An 18,361-nucleotide genomic window follows, 5' to 3' on the forward strand; every position below is an offset into this window, starting at 1 on the left:
AACCCCAGCAGTGTAATTGCGGGGCTCCGATCGGTTACCATGGCAGCCAGGATGCTACTCAAGCCCTGGCTGCCATAGTCAGCTCCCTGCTGCTGTGTGCACTATGCACAAGGCAGCAGGGAGAGTGTGAAGTCCTATTCACCCTAATAGACTCTATTAGGGTGAATAGGACAAGGGTTCTAGCCCCTAAAGAGGCTAATAGTTATTAAATAAAAAGTTAATAAAAAATAAAATAAAAATTTAACCTCCCCGAAATATAGAATATATCGCACATGCTTAAAATTATATTGCAATATAGATTTTAGGCCATATAGCCCACCCCTGGGTGGGTCTCATGCCGGCATGGTCCGGTGGGGTACAAAGTCTCTCACTGAAAAGGTGAGCGGATGAGTTAAGTCAGAAGTTTAGGCCGAGCTTATGGCTGGTCTAATTATTGTTTATTAAGTTATTAGTATGATTAGTTTTAATTGGTTTAAGATAATCTTTAATAAAGTTGGCTGTGTCTAATTTATTCCACCCAAATACTTGTGTCCATGTGTTTTTATTATTTAGTTATGGATGCGAGTATATTTTATGGTACAATTTTATGATTTATAATCCCATGTTAGGATCCCAGAAAAATATATGGAGGGATCCTCATGGGATTATAATCATCCCATTAGCCTCCCTAAAAATGCGTATAAGCCGGTTAAAAATAGATGGTGTCTGGGGCAGAGATCACTCATTGGGTAAGCAAGTGACCTATGGCATGGTGTTGCTGGGCAAAAAATGCAGAGATGCCCAGCAACAGGTAGGGCATTGGTGGGACTGTTTCAAGCGCCACCCGGGGTAGGGCTATATAGTTGCGGTAGCGGGCAGCATTGTGCTGTCATCCCGACCGCATCTGAAGGAAGTGCTGCCCCCGCCCTTCCCTGTTGAAGGTTTTGATATTGTCACAGCTGCTTTATTAGAAGGAGGGTACAAAGTCACTCACTGAAAAGGTGAGTGGACGAGTTAAGTCTGAAGTTTAGGCCGAGCTTATGGCTGGTCTAATTATTGTTTATTAAGTTATTGGTATGATTGATACAGTTTTAATTGGTTTAAGATAATCTTTAATAAAGTTGGCCGTGGCCTAATTTTTTTCACCCAAATACTTGTGTCCACGTGTCCAAATACATGTTTTTATTATTTAGTTATGGATGTGAGTATATTTTATGGTACAATTTATATGATTTATAATCCCATGAGACTGAAGAAATGTAGCGCATCTGACAGGACCCGGGAATGCGGTCCGGTTGCCTGGTAACCCTGTCAGTATGGATCATGCATGCTCATACCTCGCTCACGTCTCTTTGCGGTTTCAGCATCCTGGCAACCCTTGTGCATCCTATTGCGCATGCGCCGGCGTGGCACATCACACATGATGTTTGCCAATAGCCAAGCCTCGTTCTGGGACTGTATTCTATTTAAATATTGGCGGGTTTAGAGCCGCCTCTAGGCTACATCAAGCTTGCGGATAATCTTAGTTCCCTGTTGGAGGAAGAGGGCATCCATCCACTGTCCCTTCCCTCCCCCCTCTTAGATTTGTGAACCGAAGCCACATCTGGACTTGGCACCTATTATTTTGAATATAAAGGTGCAGAGTTAGTACCCTATCAGCCGCACCTTTGTTCATCAATTCATCTTTGGTGATTTGCCTAGCTCCCTTATGTTTCTCCTGATGAGCTTTGTACTCATCCCAAAGCGAAACATGCGTGTAGGGATCTAGTAGGAGAGGGCTAACCAGGGTTAGTCTATTTAGGGAAAGGTTCCGGACGAGGTCGCCCTGGTCAGGGCGGGTGCTCTGTGGTTAGGTCATCAGGGCCAGTACAGCACCCCCACCGTAGGGCATTATTAGGGATATTTAGTTCCGACCCCTATCCCTTCTTGCAGCAATTCCACTCCTCCAAGGATAATTCACATCAAGTCTTCGAGAGGAACTGCTGTACATAGGAACCAATCAACAGAGCGGTAGGACAAATGGTCTTTCATCTAAGGTGCCGCCGTGCACTTTTATTTCTATTTCACGAAGTTATTTTGTCCTCGTGGATTTCATTGTATAGTGAGGACCTGCTTTGATAGAGGCTCCATTCACTGTATTTTGTTTGTTTGTATGCACCATTACTAGGGATCGACAGATATTGGTGTTTTTTTTTTTTTTTTTAGAGCCGATAATTTAGGGTACTTTCACACTTGCGGCAGAAGATTCCGGCAGGCAGTTCCGTCGCCAGAACTGCCTGCCGGATCAGTCAAAACGTATGCAAACTGATGGCATTTGTCAGGATCCTGATCCGTATGACAAATGCATTGAAATGCCGGATCCGTCTCTCCGGTGTCATCTGGAAAAACTGATCCGGCATTTATTTTTTCACATTTTTTGCGGTCTGAGCATGCGCAGACCGCAATGCTGGATCCTTTTTGCCGGAATACTCGGGCCGGATCTGGCATTAAAGCATTTCAAACGGCAAGTGATCAGTTCTTTTCCAGTATTGAGCCCCTAGGATGGAACTCAATGCCGGAAAAGAATAACACTAGTGTGAAAGTACCCTTATACCGATATTCTGTGCATTTTCATTTTTGAAAAAAAAAAATTATAAAAATTCCTACACAAATCTGCTGAAAATGAACATGTTTATTGTTAACGTTTAGCTTCTTTTTTTTTTTTTGGTAACTATTAGCTAGGGACTAGAACCCTTGTCCTATTCACCCTAATAGAGCTCTATTAGGGTAAATAGGACTTTACAGTCTCTCTGCTGGTCTGTGCTTTGTGCACACAGCAGCAGGGGGCTGACTATGGCAGCAAGGGCTTCAGTAGCGTCCTGGCTGCCATGGTAACTGATCAGAGCCCCAGGCTTACACCACTGGGACTCCGATCAGAAGCTGCCACTGCACCACCAATAAGGAGGAGGGGAGAGGCGACCCTGTGGTCACTGCCACCAATGACTAATACTGGGGGGGCACTGCGCCACCAATGTTTTTAATACTGGGGTCTGGGTGGGGGGGGCGCACTGCGCCAATGTTTTTAACACTGGGGGGGGGGGGGGGCGGGGGCGGGGGCGCACTGCGCCACCAATGAACATAACTCTCCCATTAATTCAAATACAGGAGGCGGGTGCTGGCTGCAGAATCATATAGCCGCACCCGACCTCTGAGCGGTAGCTGCTACTTGTCATAGAGGTCGGGTGCGGCTATATGATTCTGCAGCCAGCTCCCGCCTCCTGTTGAATTTGAATGAATGAGTGAGTGGCAGCGGCACAGGGGGAGGGAGACACTGCTTCCTTCTCCCCTGTGCTGCTGTCAGCGTCATCCCTTATCGGCAAGGTTAGATGTTAGATGTCGATACCGATAACTTTGAAAATCCTGAATATCGGCCGATAATCGGTTGATCCCTAACCATTACCAACTATTTTGAGGGCCATCTATTTTATAAGAAATAACCATTAAAAGTTAAAGAGTACCTTTCATTACAATAAAAAATCTAAACTAAGTATGCTGACATGGAGAGCGGCGCCCAGGGATCTCCCTGCACTTACTATTATACCTGGGTGCCGCTCCGTTCTCCCGGTATAGGCTCCGGTATCTTCAGATTTTCGGCTTAACTGGGAGGAGCCTGCTCTTGTTCTCCCAGGCTATGAGCTGAGCGCTGCAATTGGCCAGCACTACAGCCTCCAGAAGGAGACGCCCAGGAGAACAAGAGCAGGCTCCTCCCAGTTGAGCCGAAAATCAGCATACTTAGTTTAGATTTTTTATTGTAATGAAAGGTCCTCCAAGTTTTATAACCTATTAACTGCAGATCACTTTTTCAGTATACCTTTAGCAATATTGGTGGTCTATTAAAAATACTTGTAACACAACTTTCATTCTTTGAATACGCAGCCGAGTGTAGCCATAGCAGAGGTCCCCTCTATTCAGCCAAAACAGATGAGTTTACTGTCTGCTGTAATGGGGTGATATTTGATATATTGAAAACAGCAGCACAAGCATTTTAAAGGGACAACTAATAGAGCTGCCATTAGAGAAGATGTAATGGTTGCTATACCGTTTAGCATCTAGCTTTAACTATACAAGTGATGTAGAAGACGCCTACGATATATGGATTGTATGGGGGGGAGGGGTATGCATAAAGAACATTTTTATAGTTAGTATACTAAAGTTTGCAATTGTTTTCCTACAGGAGCCCATGTTTCTGCATCCTGCCCTCTTCAGCCGTAGTCTTTGCACTATGGAGAGCCAGAAACTTCCTAATGAAGTTCTGACCAATGTGGCAGAACAGCGGTGCCGTCAGATCCTGGTCAAGAACTCTCTGCCACAGAAGGTGTCAGCAGGTGTCCTAGTGACATTATGCAACTCTGGAGGTGCTCCTGCCTTTCTGTACACCCTGCGGTCCTCCAAGCTGAAAGGGAGACATAAGGGAGATGTAAGGTATTTGACCCAGCTGCTTTCATGATCTGTCACTCTGCTGATGCAGATGAGTGTCAAAGTTTCTAAGGCTCAGCAAACCCTATACAACTTCTGATAAACTAATTTCCTGGCGGATGCTTGTTCACCTACACTCTGGAAGACAACCCACAATGTCTCCTAACCATTAGAACCAATCTGGCAGCTGTCCCAATATGCACCTTTTTGAACTTTATGTATTTGTGTATGTTTTTTTTTTCCAGTTTCCCAGGTGGCAAATGTGATGTATCAGATAAAGATGTGATAGATACAGCATTAAGGGAGGCACAGGAGGAACTTGGGGTAACACTGCCTCGCAACACAGTATGGGGCCCAATGAAGCCAATCACGGACTGGGTGAGAAAAATAACAAACATAAAAGACCTAAAGGCAACCTGTCGCCATAAAAATGCAGTGTAATCTGAAGGCAGCATTTTATAAATCACAAGTAGCTGAGTAGATTGATATTTAATTTTGAGGGGAAATAGTATATTTATACATTTCTATTCCTGCTCATTCTGGGTTTTGAAGTCAAGGGGGCGGTCCTATCAGTGATTGACAACCTTCCCTCTGACTGTAAACTGATAGGAACGCCTTCTTGACTTCAAAGCCCAGAATGAGCTGGAAACTAAATAAATGAAATACAAATTATACTGAATCTTTTCGCACAAAACTATATATAAATCTGCTGAGCTCCTGATTATAACACGCTGCCTGCAGATTGCACTGCATTGTCATCATGACAGGTTCCCTTTAACCCTTTTAAGGACCCTTGCTGTACATGTATGTCACTTAACCCCTTAAAGGGACACTGACAGGCCTTCTGAGCATAATTAGCTCTTTATATGCCCCCCCTAGGTCTTATACTAAGTTCCCAATTCATATAAGTATTATCCCTGTGCGCATTATAAAACGTTAAAAATAATCTTTATAATCACCTCTCCTTTCTGCCCAAGGGGCGTTCTTTGTGGCGCATTTGTGCCCAGCCGCGTCCCAACTGCCGGATCCTTAGCCACGCCCATCTCATTAGTATTCACTTGGCGCAATGTGATCCCAGCGAGCGAGGGTGCCGGGCGCATGCGCAGGATCTCCGAATGTCGGGGACTGGAAAATACCGCCCAGCGAAGTGAATACTAATGAGATGGGCGTGTCTAAGGATCCGGCAGTTGGGACGCTGCTGGGCACAAATGCGCCACAAAGAACGCCCCTTGGGCAGAAAGGAGAGGTGATTATAAAGATTATTTTTAACTTTTTAAAATGCGCACAGGGATAATACTTATATGAATTGGGAACTTAGTATAAGACCTAGGGGGGCATATAAAGAGCTAATTATGCTCAGAAGGCCTGTCAGTGTCCCTTTAAGGAGACTGCCATATTTCACCTTAAGGACCAGGCCATTTTTTGCAAATCTGACCAGTGTCACTGGTGATAACTTTAAAACGCTTTGACTTATCCAGGCCATTCTGAGATTGTTATTTCGTCACATATTGTGCTTCATGACACTGGTAAAATGAATAAAAAAAAAATATAATTTTATTTATAAAAAAAATACCAAATTTACCAAAAATTTATAAATTGCAAATTTCCAAGTTTCAATTTCTCTACTTCTATAATACATAGTAATACCTCCAAAAAATAGTTATTACTTTACATTCCCCATATGCCTACTTTATTTTGGGAATGATATTTTATATTTTGGGGATGTTACAAGGCTTAGAAGTTTAGAAGCAAATCTTGAAATTTTTCAGGAATTTTCAAAAACCAAATTTTTAGAGACCAGTTCAGTTCTGAAGTCACTTTGTGAGGCTTACATAATAGAAACCACCCAAAAATTACCCCATTCTAGAAACTACACCCCTCAAGGTATTCTAAACTGATTTTACAAACGTCGTTAACCCTTTAGGTGTTGCACAAGAGTTTTTGGCAAATGGAGATGAAATTTGAGAATTTTAAATTATTTGGAAAATTTTCCATTTTAATCCATTTTTTTTCCAGTAACAAAGCAAGGGTTAATAGCCAAAAAAATTCTATATTTATTGCCCCGATTCTGTAGTTTGCATAAACACCCCATATGTGGCCGTAAACTACTGAACGAGCACACAGTAGGGCGTAGAGGGAAAGGTGTGCCGTATGGTTTTTGGAAGGCAGATTTTGCTGGACTGGTTTATTTACACCATGTCCCATTTGAAGCCCCCCTGATGCACCCCTAGAGTAGAAACTCCTTAAAAGTGACACCATTTAAGAAACTACACCCCTCAAGGTATTCAAAACTGGTTTCGCAAACTTTAACCCTTTAGGTGTTGCACAAGAGTTATTGGCAAATGGGGATGAAATTTCAGAATTTCATTTTTTTGGCCAAATTTTCCATTTTAACCCATTTTTTCCACTAACAAAGCAAGGGTTAACAGCCAAACAAGACTGTATCTTTATTGCACTGACTCTGCCGTTTACAGAAACACCCCATATGTGGTCGTACACTACTGTACGGCCACACTGCGGGGTGTAGAGGGAAAGGAGTGCCGTGTTTTTTGGAGGGCTGATTTTTATGGACCTGTTTATTTACACAGTGTCCTGTTTCAAGCCCCCCTGATGCACCCCTGGAGTAGAAACTCCCTAAAAGTGACCCCATTTTGGAAACTGCGGTTTTGTTGGGACTATTTTTAGGGTACATATGATTTTTGGTTGCTCTAAATTTTATTTTTGTGAGGTAAGGTTACCAAAAATTTAAATTCTGAAATTTCATCTCCATTTGCCATTAACGGTTGAGGAACACCTAAAGGGTTAATAAAGTTTGTAAAACCAGTTTTGAATACCTTGAGGGGTGTAGTTTCTTAGATGGGGTCACTTTTAGGGAGTTTCTACTCTAGGGGTGCATCAGGGGGGCTTCAAAAGGGACATGGTGTCAATAAAAAAGGCCATCAAAATCAGCCTTCCAGAAACCATGTCGGTCATTTCCTTTTGCGCCCTGCCTTTTAGTGATACAGCAGTTTACGACCACAAATGTGGCGTTTCTGTAAACTGCAGTATCAGGGTAATAAATATTAAAGGGAGTCTGTCACCAGCATTTCACTTTTTTAACCCTTACCATAGCTCCCTAGCATGCTTACAGTTAATAAAAACGTTACCTCTGGCATCAATCCTGGACTTATAGAACCCTCAAAAACGATCTTTATAAGATATGCAAATGAGGGCTCGCAAGTGCCCAGGGGCGGCGTTACTCTCTTAGGTGCCCTGCTTGCTCAGCCTTCTCATTGCGTCCCCCCGCCCCTTCCTACCCTCTGCCCGCCCATCCTTTCCCTCTGACAGCCTTGGTCCTAACTTGTTATTCTGCCGATATCCCGTGCCTGCGCACGCATTCCTTTGGCCGTCGCATGCGCACTGCGATGCCCATTCCTTTTACGGCATCACAGTAACTATTGCGCATGCGCCGGCTAACGACGCCGATGGACCGCCTCCTTTGTCGTGTTTTCGCGTCGTTAGCCGGCGCATGCGCAATAGTTACTGTGATGCCGTACAAGGAATGGGCATCGCAGTGCGCATGCGCCGGCCAAAGGAATGAGGGCGCAGGATATCGGCAAAATAACAAGTTAGTACAAAGGCTGTCAGAGGGAAAGGATGGGCGGGGGGACGCAATGAGAAGGCTGAGCAAGCAGGGCACCTAAGAGAGTAACGCCGCCCCTGGGCACTTGCGAGCCCTCATTTGCATATCTTATAAAGATCGTTTTTGAGGGTTCTATAAGTCCAGGATTGATGCCAGAGGTAACGTTTTTATTAACTGTAAGCATGCTAGGGAGCTATGGTAAGGGTTAAAAAAGTGAAATGCTGGTGACAGACTCCCTTTTAAGTTTTGTTTGGTTGTTAACCCTTGCTTTGTTACCAGAAAAAAACAGATTGAAATGGAAAAGTGACAAAAATAGCTGTTTTGGCACAGTTTTACTTTTTTTTTTTGGACCGTGTTAATCTGGGGGATTGGGTCATGGGGTATTTTTTATAGAGGAGATTCTTACGGACGCGGCGATACCTAATAAGTACTTTTTGACAATTATTTAGGTTTTAGACTATATTATCCTTTTTGATCCAAAAAAAATTCAGTCATTTTCTTGTTTGTTTTTTACCCGATTGCATTAGGTAGGGGCTAATTTTTTGCGTGATGAGGGGACAGTTTTAATGGCACTATTTTGGGGGCTATATGACTTTTTGATTGCTTGCTATTAAATTATTTGTTATTTAAGGTGACACATTTCTTTTTTGCACTTTTTTTTTTTTTGGACCGTGTTAATCTGGGGGGGTTAGGTCATGGGGTATTTTTATAGAGGAGATTATTACCGACGTGGCGATACCTCATTTGTATACTTTATTTTTTAAATTATTTTAGTTTTACCAACTTTTTGAACACTTTTTTTTTTTTTTGTTGTTGTCTCAAGTCTGAGAACCATAGTTTTTATCGATTGTCAGCTAAATGGAAAAGGGGATTATAAATTTAGTACTCCATGGAAGTGTGGTACTCTCTGAAGCAACCAATAATGCAGAGGCCCGGATGATCGGGGCACGTGTCACATTGAGTAGTGGTGTCCTTCCGTATCCCCCCTCCTGTGACACACTCTGCACTTTTTTTTGGGTCCATCCCTTCTTTCCAGTATGGGGAACCACACCTGGAAAGTGTTGGCCAGGGACTATCCGGGCACCTACAGTTCCCGGGGTACTCCGGCCTGCCTCATAGAACTAGAGGAATTTCCCTGTGTTGCCAGCGCACTGGAACAGTACAAAAGAGTTGTACATGGCAACCTGCACCAAGTAGACCGCAAATGTCCACATTTTGCGCATGGCATTATATGGCTTGAGGACTTGATCAGAGAGATCAACTCCCTACATATACCAATTATAGTCGACAATACAATCGGGCTTGAGGACCTTTGCCGCGGTACCTCGCACAAGGACAGGGGTGATGCAGTTACCGTGAACAGTACAAGGACATCCCTCTTGTCCTTATATCTGACCAGCAGCAGGTTTCCACTGGTAAGTGCACGGGTCTCACCCCTGGGGATAGGTACCTGGAGGGGGTGGGTAGGGAGGCCGCGTTGATTTTTCCACACGGTCCCACAAGCGGACGTGGATCTGGCGGCGAGGGACCTGAACAAGGGGATACTAGTATAAAAGTTATCCACGTAAAGGTGGTAACCCTTATCTAGCAGTGGGTGCATAAGGTCCCACACAAGTTTCCCGCTAACACCCAGAGTGGGGGGACATTCTGGGGGTTGAATACGGGAATCTCGCCCCTCATAGACACGAAACTTGTAAGTGTACCCTGAGGTACTCTCACAAAGTTTGTACAGCTTCACGCCATACCTCGCCAGCTTTGAGGGGACATACTGGCGGAAAATGAGTCTCCCCTTGAACGCAATGAGAGACTCATCAACCGCGACCTCCAAAAATTTGCCCGACGTGATTGATGTAGGCATTTCCGGATGGCCTCAAACCGGGAGCGTGTCATGGCCGTACTGTAGAGTGGGGTCTGGTAGAGGACGTCCCCACTCCAGTACAGCCTGGCACTAGTGTTTTTTGACTAAGCCCATGTGCAGCACGAGGCCCCAAAATGTCCTCATCTCGGCTGCACTGACCGGGGTCCAGCCACCGGGCCAAGCCAAAAAGGAGCCCGGGTTTTGAGCGACGAACTGTTGGGCGTACAGGTTAGTCTGCTCCACCATTATATTTACCAGTTAGTCACTGAAAAAATGACTAAAAAAGTCGTATTCAGTGAAGCCCACTGTGTAAATCTGGATTCCTGGTTGTCCAACAAAATCAGGAATCACGGGCTCAAATCGCTCTGGGGTACACCAGCCAAGTTCACCTGCAGGGGACTCAGGTGGACTGACCTGGTGGGCCGGAAAACTAGTACGAGCTGCTCGTACTAGGGTGGGCCACAGGGTCCCTAGCATGGGTGTCCCCTCAATCCACCTGGCAGCATCTCCGCCGCCATGGAGGCTCATCATCGCTTGATGATGAGGAGGACGCGGATGACAAAAGGAACGTGGGGTAATCCTCGTCCTCACTGGGGCACTTGGACTCTGAGGCAAGGAGGGCGTATGCCTCCTCGGCCGAGAACGTCCGGCGGGCTATAGGGGTGGGTGTGTGTGTGTGCGTGTAAATCTTTATTAGGTGTGCGTGTGTGTGGGGGCAGATCAGGGGGTGCAGTCTGGAGATCGGGCAGCTGGCTCCCCTATCTGCATAGTCCAACAGCCGAATGGAGGAGGAGAGAAGAGAACAGGGGAGTTAACGCCCGCCCGTGCAGCCAATCAGAAGAGATCCTGTGAGGTGATCTAAGGATGGTGATTTGTGGTTTATTATCACACCACCGATCACCATCCTGAATAACCCGGAAACGCAGCAAAGCGCAGGTCAGTTTGCTGCGATCGTAGATTCGGGGGCAGGACATCAGGGCGTACCTGTACCCCCCGTGTCCTTAAGGGGTTAAGGACCAGTGACCTACATGTACGGCAGGCTAATCGTGCTGGTGCAGGTGCAGGAGCTGCGCCCGCCTGATCAGCGGCACGGACCCGGCAGTCACTGACAGCCGGGTCCCTGTTGCATACGCCGGCATTGGTGTTTTAACCCTTGCACTGCCGCAGTCAGCGCTGACCGCGGCACGTGCTGTATCCTGCCATGTGCGGGGTATCCATTGGGTTCCCGCGCTGCTGTGACGGGCACCCTATGGCAGCCCGCTGCCTTCCGTGAGAGCCTGTGATATCCAGCCCCCTGCATCTCACAGGAAGCAGGCTGTAAGTGTATTACAGTGTGTAATACACTTACAGCCAATGCATCACAATACAGAAGTATTGTAATGCATTGTAAAGGGGATCAGACCCCCATAAGTTGAAGTTAAAAAAGTGTTTTCCATAATTAAAAAAAGCACCTTTCCCAAAATAATACACATAAAATTGTAAAAAAATAAAATTAGAAAAATACATATTTGGTATCGCCGTGTCCCTAATTACCGGCTCTAAAAAAATATCAAATGACCTAACCCCTCAAATGAACACAGTAAAAAATAAATATAAAAAATGTGCTAATAAAACATTTTGTCACCTTACATCTCCAAAAGTGCAACACCAAGCGATCAAAAAGGTGTATTCCCCCCAAAATAGTACCAATCTAACAGTCACCTTATCCCGCAAAAAATGAGCCCCTACCTAAAACAATCTCCCAAAAAATAAATTATGGCTCAGACTATGGAGACACTAAAAACATGATTTTTTGTTTCAAAAAATGCTTTTATTGTGTTAAATGTAAAAACAAAAACAAAAGTAGACATATTAGGTATCGCCGCATCTGTAACAACCTGCTCTATAAAAATACCACATGACCTAACCCCTCAGGTGACACCATAAAAAAAAGCAATTTTTTGCCACCTAACCTGACAAAAAGTCATATTGACCCTAAAATAGTACCAATCAAATGAGAATCTTTGTCGCTCCCCGTCTTTTGTGCTGTGTATTGGGTTCCCACCCCAATCACTAGTAAATATAAATCACAGCAGAGTTTTTCTTGATCAATTTGGCTTTTTATTATTCAGAAACATAAGTCATGCGGCAGTGTGTTAACGTTTTCGGCTCACAGGCCTCCATCAGACACTGTACCGCAGTTAGGATGTTCGAGAAACAATGTAGTAGCACACCAAGGGTGAACGGCACTGTCTCGTGCCTGGAAAAAAAATCATATGTACCCTAAAATAGTACCAACAAAACTGCCACCTTATCCCGTAGTTTCCAACATGGGGTCATTTTTGGGGGAGTTTCTACTCTAGGGGTGCATCAGGGGGTCTTCAAATGTGACATGGCAGCTTAAAATTATCCCAGTGAAATCTGCCTTCCAAAAACCAAATGGCATTCCTTTCCTTCTGCACCCTGCTGTGTGTTGACTACAGAATCAGGGTAATAAATATTGTTTTGTTTGGCTGTTAACCCTTGCTTGGTTACTGGAAAAATGGATTAAAATGGAAAATCTGCCAAAAAAGTGAAATTCTGAAATGTCATCTCCATTTTCCTTTAATTCTTGTGGAACACCTAAAGGGTTAACAAAGTTTGTAAGATCAGTTTTGAATACCTTGAGGGGTGTAGTTTCTAAAATGGGGCCATTTATGGGTGGTTTCTATTATGTAAGCCTCACAAAGTGACTTCAGACCTGAACTGGTCCTTTAAAAAGTGGGTTTTGGAAATTTTGGGAAAAATTTCAAGATTTGTTTCTAAGGCCCCTTTCACACGGGCGAGTATTCCGCGCGGATGCGATGCGTGAGGTGAACGCATTGCACCCGCACTGAATACCGACCCATTCATTTCTATGGGGCTGTTCACATGATTTTCACTTGTGCGTTGCGTAAAAATCGCAGCATGCTCTATATTCTGCGTTTTTCACGCAACGCAGGCCCCATAGAAATAAATGGGGTTGCGTGAAAATCGCAAGCAAGTGCGGATGCGGTGCGATTTTCACGCACGGTTGCTAGGAGACTATCGGGATGGAGACCCGATCATTATTATTTCCCCTTATAACATGGTTATAAGGGAAAATAATAGCATTCTGAATGCAGAATGCATAGTAAAATAGCGCTGGAGGGGTTAAAAAAACTAAAAATAATAATTTAACTCGCCTTAATCCACTTGACCGCGGAGCCCGGTCCTTCTGTCTCCTTTCTTCAGGACCTGGGTAAAGGACCTGTGGTGACGTCACTCCGGTCATCACATGATCTTTTACCATGGTGATAAAACATGTGATGACCGGAGTGACGTCACCACAGGTCCTGAAGAAAGGAGACAGAAGGAGAAGCCAGGCTCCGCTGTCAAGTGGATTAAGGGGAGTTAAATTATTATTATTATTTTTTTTAACCCCTCCAGCGCTATTTGACTATGCATTCTGTATTCAGAATGCTATTATTTTCCCTTTATAATCTACAGAACACCGATCCCAAGCCCGAACTTCTGTGAAGAAATTCGGGTTTGGGTACCAAACATGCGCGATTTTTCTCACGCGAGTGCAAAACGCATTACAATGTTTTGCACTCGCGCGGAAAAATCGCGGGTGTTCCCGTAACGCACCCGCACATTTTCCTGCAACGCCCGTGTGACAGAGGTTTAAGTCTTCTAACATCCAAAAAAAATATGAAAATGTCATTTACAAAATGATCCAAACGTGAAGTAGACATATGGGAAAAGTAATTATTTTAGGAGGTATAACTATCTGTTTTAAAAGCAGAGAAATAGAAATTTAGAAAAAATTGCGATTTTCCAAATTTTTGGTAAATTTGGTATTTTTTTTATAAATAAAAACAAAATATTTTGACTCAAATTTACCACCGTCATGAAGTACAGTATGTGATGAGAAAACAATCTCAGAATGGCTTCGATAAGTAAAAGGGTTTTAAAGTTATCACTACATAAAGTGACAAAAAATGATCTGGTCCTTAAGGGGTTAATTTGCATTTTACTGGTGCCTCATCTAATAGCTCTCCTTCTGTACTTACAGACAGGCATGGTTATAGTACCAGTCCTAGCAAATATAGGATGTCTGGAAGATCTGTCAGTGAATCCCAATCCAGAAGAGGTTCGTACATTATAAGGTGGTTTTGTCATACTTCTGCCCATTGTTATGTGTTACATGAGTGCATTGCAAAGACTGAAACGCACAGAAAATGAAAATTACTCTTACTGGTAATTGGATTTTCCTGAACCCATGACAGCACCACGAGGAGAGAGAGAGAGAGAGGATCCGCCCCCAAAGACAGGAAACCTGAAGTATAAAAACTGCGCAAAGAGTTCGGGTGTGGGCAGTTACTTATGCTGGAAGAGGCGTGCTTGGACTCTAAAGGAAGACGGGCTGGGCACTGTAGGGGGGGGAGTTCCTGGGCTCCAGATTAGGATAATTACGCCCCTCTGGGCACCTTTGACACCAGGGCTGTGGAGTCGGAGTCGAGGAACCGGAGGCAATTTTGGGTACCTGGAGTCGGCAAAAAATGAACCGACTCCAACTCCTACTAGATTTAAATTGGAAGAAAAAAAGTTTAAATGTCCCAATTCACAAAGAGTTATAATTAATTACCGTATTTTTCGCCCTATAAGACGCACCTAGGTTTTTGAGGAGGAAAATAAGAAAAAAAAATTGAACCAAAAGGGTGTGCTTTTGAGCTAATGGTGGTCTGTGGATGACACTGTTATGGGGGATCATTGTGGGGGCATCTGTGGATGACATATACACTCACCTAAAGAATTATTAGGAACACCTGTTCTATTTCTCATTAATGTGATTATCTAGTCAACCAATCACATGGCAGTTGCTTCAATGCATGTAGGGTTGTGGTCCTGGTCAAGACAATCTCCTGAACTCCAAACTGAATGTCAGAATGGGAAAGAAAGGTGATTTAAGCAATTTTGAGCGTGGCATGGTTGTTTGTGAAATACTCAGAGCGGCCCGTCTGGCACCATCTGCTCAGTTACTGGGATTTTCACGCACAACCATTTCTAGGGTTTACAAAGAATGGTGTGAAAAGGGAAAAACATTCAGTATGCGGCAGTCCTGTGGGTGAAAATGCCTTGTTGATGCTAGAGGTCAGAGGAGAATGGGCCGACTGATTCAAGCTGACAGAAGAGCAACGTTGACTGAAATAACCACTCGTTACAACCGAGGTATGCAGCCAAGCATTTGTGAAGCCACAATTTTATTATTTTCCTCCTCAAAAACTTAGGTGCGTCTTATAGGGGAAAACCTTGGGCTACAACAGCAGAAGACCCCACCGGGTACCACTAATATCCACTACAAATAGGAAAAAGAGGCTACAATTTGCACGAGCTCACCAAAATTGGACTGTTGAAGACTGGAAAAAATGGTTTCTTAAACATGACAATGAGTTCACTGAACTAAAATGGCCCCCACAGTCACCAGATCTCAACCCAATACAGCATCTTTGGGATGTGGTTGAACGGGAGCTTCGTGCCCTGGATGTGCATCCCTCAAATCTCCATCAACTGCAAGATGCTATCCTATCAATATGGGCCAACATTTCTAAAAAATGCTATCAGCACCTTGTTGAATCAATGCCACGTAGAATTAAGGCAGTTCTGAAGGCAAAAGGGGGTCCGACACCGTATTCGTATGGTGTTCCTAATAATTCTTTAGGTGAGTGTATATAGCATCTTATCTTTATGTGTCATCCACAGATCCCCCCCCCCCCCCCTTCCCTCCATAACTGTGTCCCTGTGTAGTGAATGGAGGCCGGCATCCGTTTCTGTAATGGCAGCTGGGCCCGATGCCTGCTTCATTCATAAAGTGGGCGGAGCAGGCACGTGACGTAGTGAGCTACGATACGAGCGCCCACCCGGCCTCCTGACTGCCAAGAAGTTAGTAGTAAGTAGTACAGCGCTAGATTTAAGATGATTGGAATACTTTAACAATACCCACAAGTTAGATATGATTACCGTATACTACAGTGAGCGGGGCCCGGTGTAGTAGAATACAGTGACTGCACCGGGCCCCGCTGCCATTACAGAAACAGATGCCGGCCCCCAGCCCCTCCTCCCTCTCAGCCTATTCACCGGACGGTCGCAGCATTCGCCCCCATAAGATGCACTGCTATTTTTCCCCCACTTTAGCGAAAAATACAGTACTTCTCTACTGTAAGAATAAAGGCCAATGCATGCAGTGCGTCACGTTACCGAAAAACGAACACGTTAAGTGCCCATGAAGAAGCATGCTTTTCATATGCTTCACTATATGGCACGCAACGCACAGTTAAGGAGCGGCAATACTTATACTTTCCATTGTGTTGTGGTCCGCTGTTACAGGGAACGCAACGCCCATGGTTAACCTAGCCTCTCACGGATAACTGATTAAGTAAATATGTTTTTTGCAGGACTAGAGACACTTGTATAACTGAAGGGAATGGGTAGTCAATAGTTCAATACTGAAGCTGTAAACCATTTGAAAAACTGCTGTCATTCAGCTAAGGCTATAAAAACTTGTAAACTCAGATTGTTAGCTTAAACTTTAAACATGACTATGGGATTCTACTAGGGAAATCATGTTTTAAAATAAATGCCCCTTCCTGGATCCTCCCACTGCCCTATCTTCAGCAGAAGATCAGCACACAAAGGAGAAGGCAGCGGCTTCCTAGCCAGTAGTTCTGTGGTAATGACATGTATGTTGCCTTTCTTTCCTTCAAGGAATGTATAAAATACATTTGCATATTAAACAGAGGAGTCGGGGAGTTGGAAGTACCAAAAACTGACCATTTTTCTACCGACTCCACAGCCCTGTTGGACACTCATTTGCATTACATAAAAAGTGGATTTTATCGCTAATGAAACCATTAAACAAAGAATGAAGACTACAGCAAGAAATAAGGTATTTTATTGTACATGGCAGTAGTAACACCTTAATATGCTCAAACCAGGTGACAAAGTCCCTTTCAGTATGTCTTTTTCAAGTTTTTTTTTTTTTTTTTGCAACACCTGTGAATAATCACCAAGAAAGGGGAAGTGAAATATGGGTGCTGTTGCGGGTTCAGGAAAATCCAATTACCGGTAAGAGTAATTTTCATTTTCCCCCTCACCCACGACAGCACCACGAGAGTGAAAACCAAGGAACTCCTAGGGTGGGATAATAGCTGAAAGCACCTTAGAACCAAAAGATAAACCAGAAGGTGAATTCAACTGCAGATGATAGTGAATGAAAAAGGTAGAAGGTGAAGACCAAACCACTGCTTTACAGATATCCTCGATAGAGACCGCAGCTTTTTCCGCCCAAGTGGTAGAGATTGCCCTAATAGAATGAGCGTGAAGGCCTTCTGGAGGTTCGTTTCCAGAAGATGAATAGGCTAGGGATACTCCAGAAGTAATCCATCTTGCCAAGGTTTTTTAGATGCTTGCTGACCCTTATTCTTTCCCTGAAAAAGAACAAACAACGAGGAGGACTTCCTCCAATCTTTAGTCTTATATAAGTAATGAAGTAAACATCTCCTAACATCTAGACAATGGAAAACCTTTTCCTCCTCTAAGGTTGGATTCTCAAAAAGACATGGAAGGATACTCTCCTGAGACCTATGAAACCTAGTGGCCACTTTTGGAACAAATGCGGGGTCAGGTCTGATAACAACCCTATCGTCTAAAATGGTAGTGTAAGGTGCATTAATAGAGATCGCCTGCAGCTCACTAATTCTACGAGCTGAGGTAAGAGCCACAATTTAAGAGAACATCTTAATTGGAATTTGCTCAATGGGTTCAAAAGGAGGTTTAGTAAGGGCACTCAGAACAAGATTCAAGTCCCAAGGAGATACTCAAAGCTGTTTTAGTGATGGATTTAAAAAAAAACAACCCATGCATTTGCTGCAATCTTCTCATTAAAAAGAGCCGATAATGATCAAACCTGAACTTTTAAAGGTGTTGGGGGACAATCTTAACTGTAACCCTTTCTGAAGAAACTCCAAGATCTTAATAACTGGAGCTAGACATGGGATGTCTGAAAAGTTTAACTCTGCAAATGACAAAAAGATTTTCTCCAGGCTCTAGTGATTTTCTTCCTACTTTTTAAGAGAGTATTTATTAATTAATTGGAAAAACCTCTTCTAGCTAAAAGCTGCCTTTCAAGTTCCATGCCGTCAGATGAAGACTACTAGTCTAGTCTACCTGAGGGTGAAACACCGGCCCTTGAGAAAAAAAGGTTGTGGGTTACTGGGAGAACCCATTGATCCGTCACTGACAATTTCCTTAACCAAGTGAACCATGGTCTCTTGGGCCAAAATAGAGCTATTAGAATGACCCTCGCTCGATCCTCCCTTATCTTTTTTTAAAACCCTGGGAATCAATGGGAAGGGAGGAAAGGCATAAGCTAGTGGAAAATTCCACCTGTGGAGAAAAGCATCTAGACC

General features: G+C 43.9%; 1 protein-coding gene across 1 annotated transcript in view; it reads left to right on the top strand.

The window, feature by feature from the left end:
* The window catches only part of NUDT8 (nudix hydrolase 8), a 33,365-nt gene that overhangs the window by 12,315 nt on the left and 2,689 nt on the right, over window positions 1–18,361 (top strand). The window contains exons 2-4 of the mRNA XM_040435132.1: window positions 4,193–4,440; window positions 4,680–4,812; window positions 13,969–14,046. Of these exons, the coding sequence (XP_040291066.1) occupies window positions 4,199–4,440; window positions 4,680–4,812; window positions 13,969–14,046 (453 nt within the window). The 5' untranslated portion in view covers window positions 4,193–4,198. The remainder of the gene's footprint in view (window positions 1–4,192; window positions 4,441–4,679; window positions 4,813–13,968; window positions 14,047–18,361) is intronic.

This window comes from Bufo bufo, chromosome 6, assembly GCF_905171765.1.
Source record: "Bufo bufo chromosome 6, aBufBuf1.1, whole genome shotgun sequence".
Lineage (NCBI taxonomy): Eukaryota > Metazoa > Chordata > Amphibia > Anura > Bufonidae > Bufo > Bufo bufo.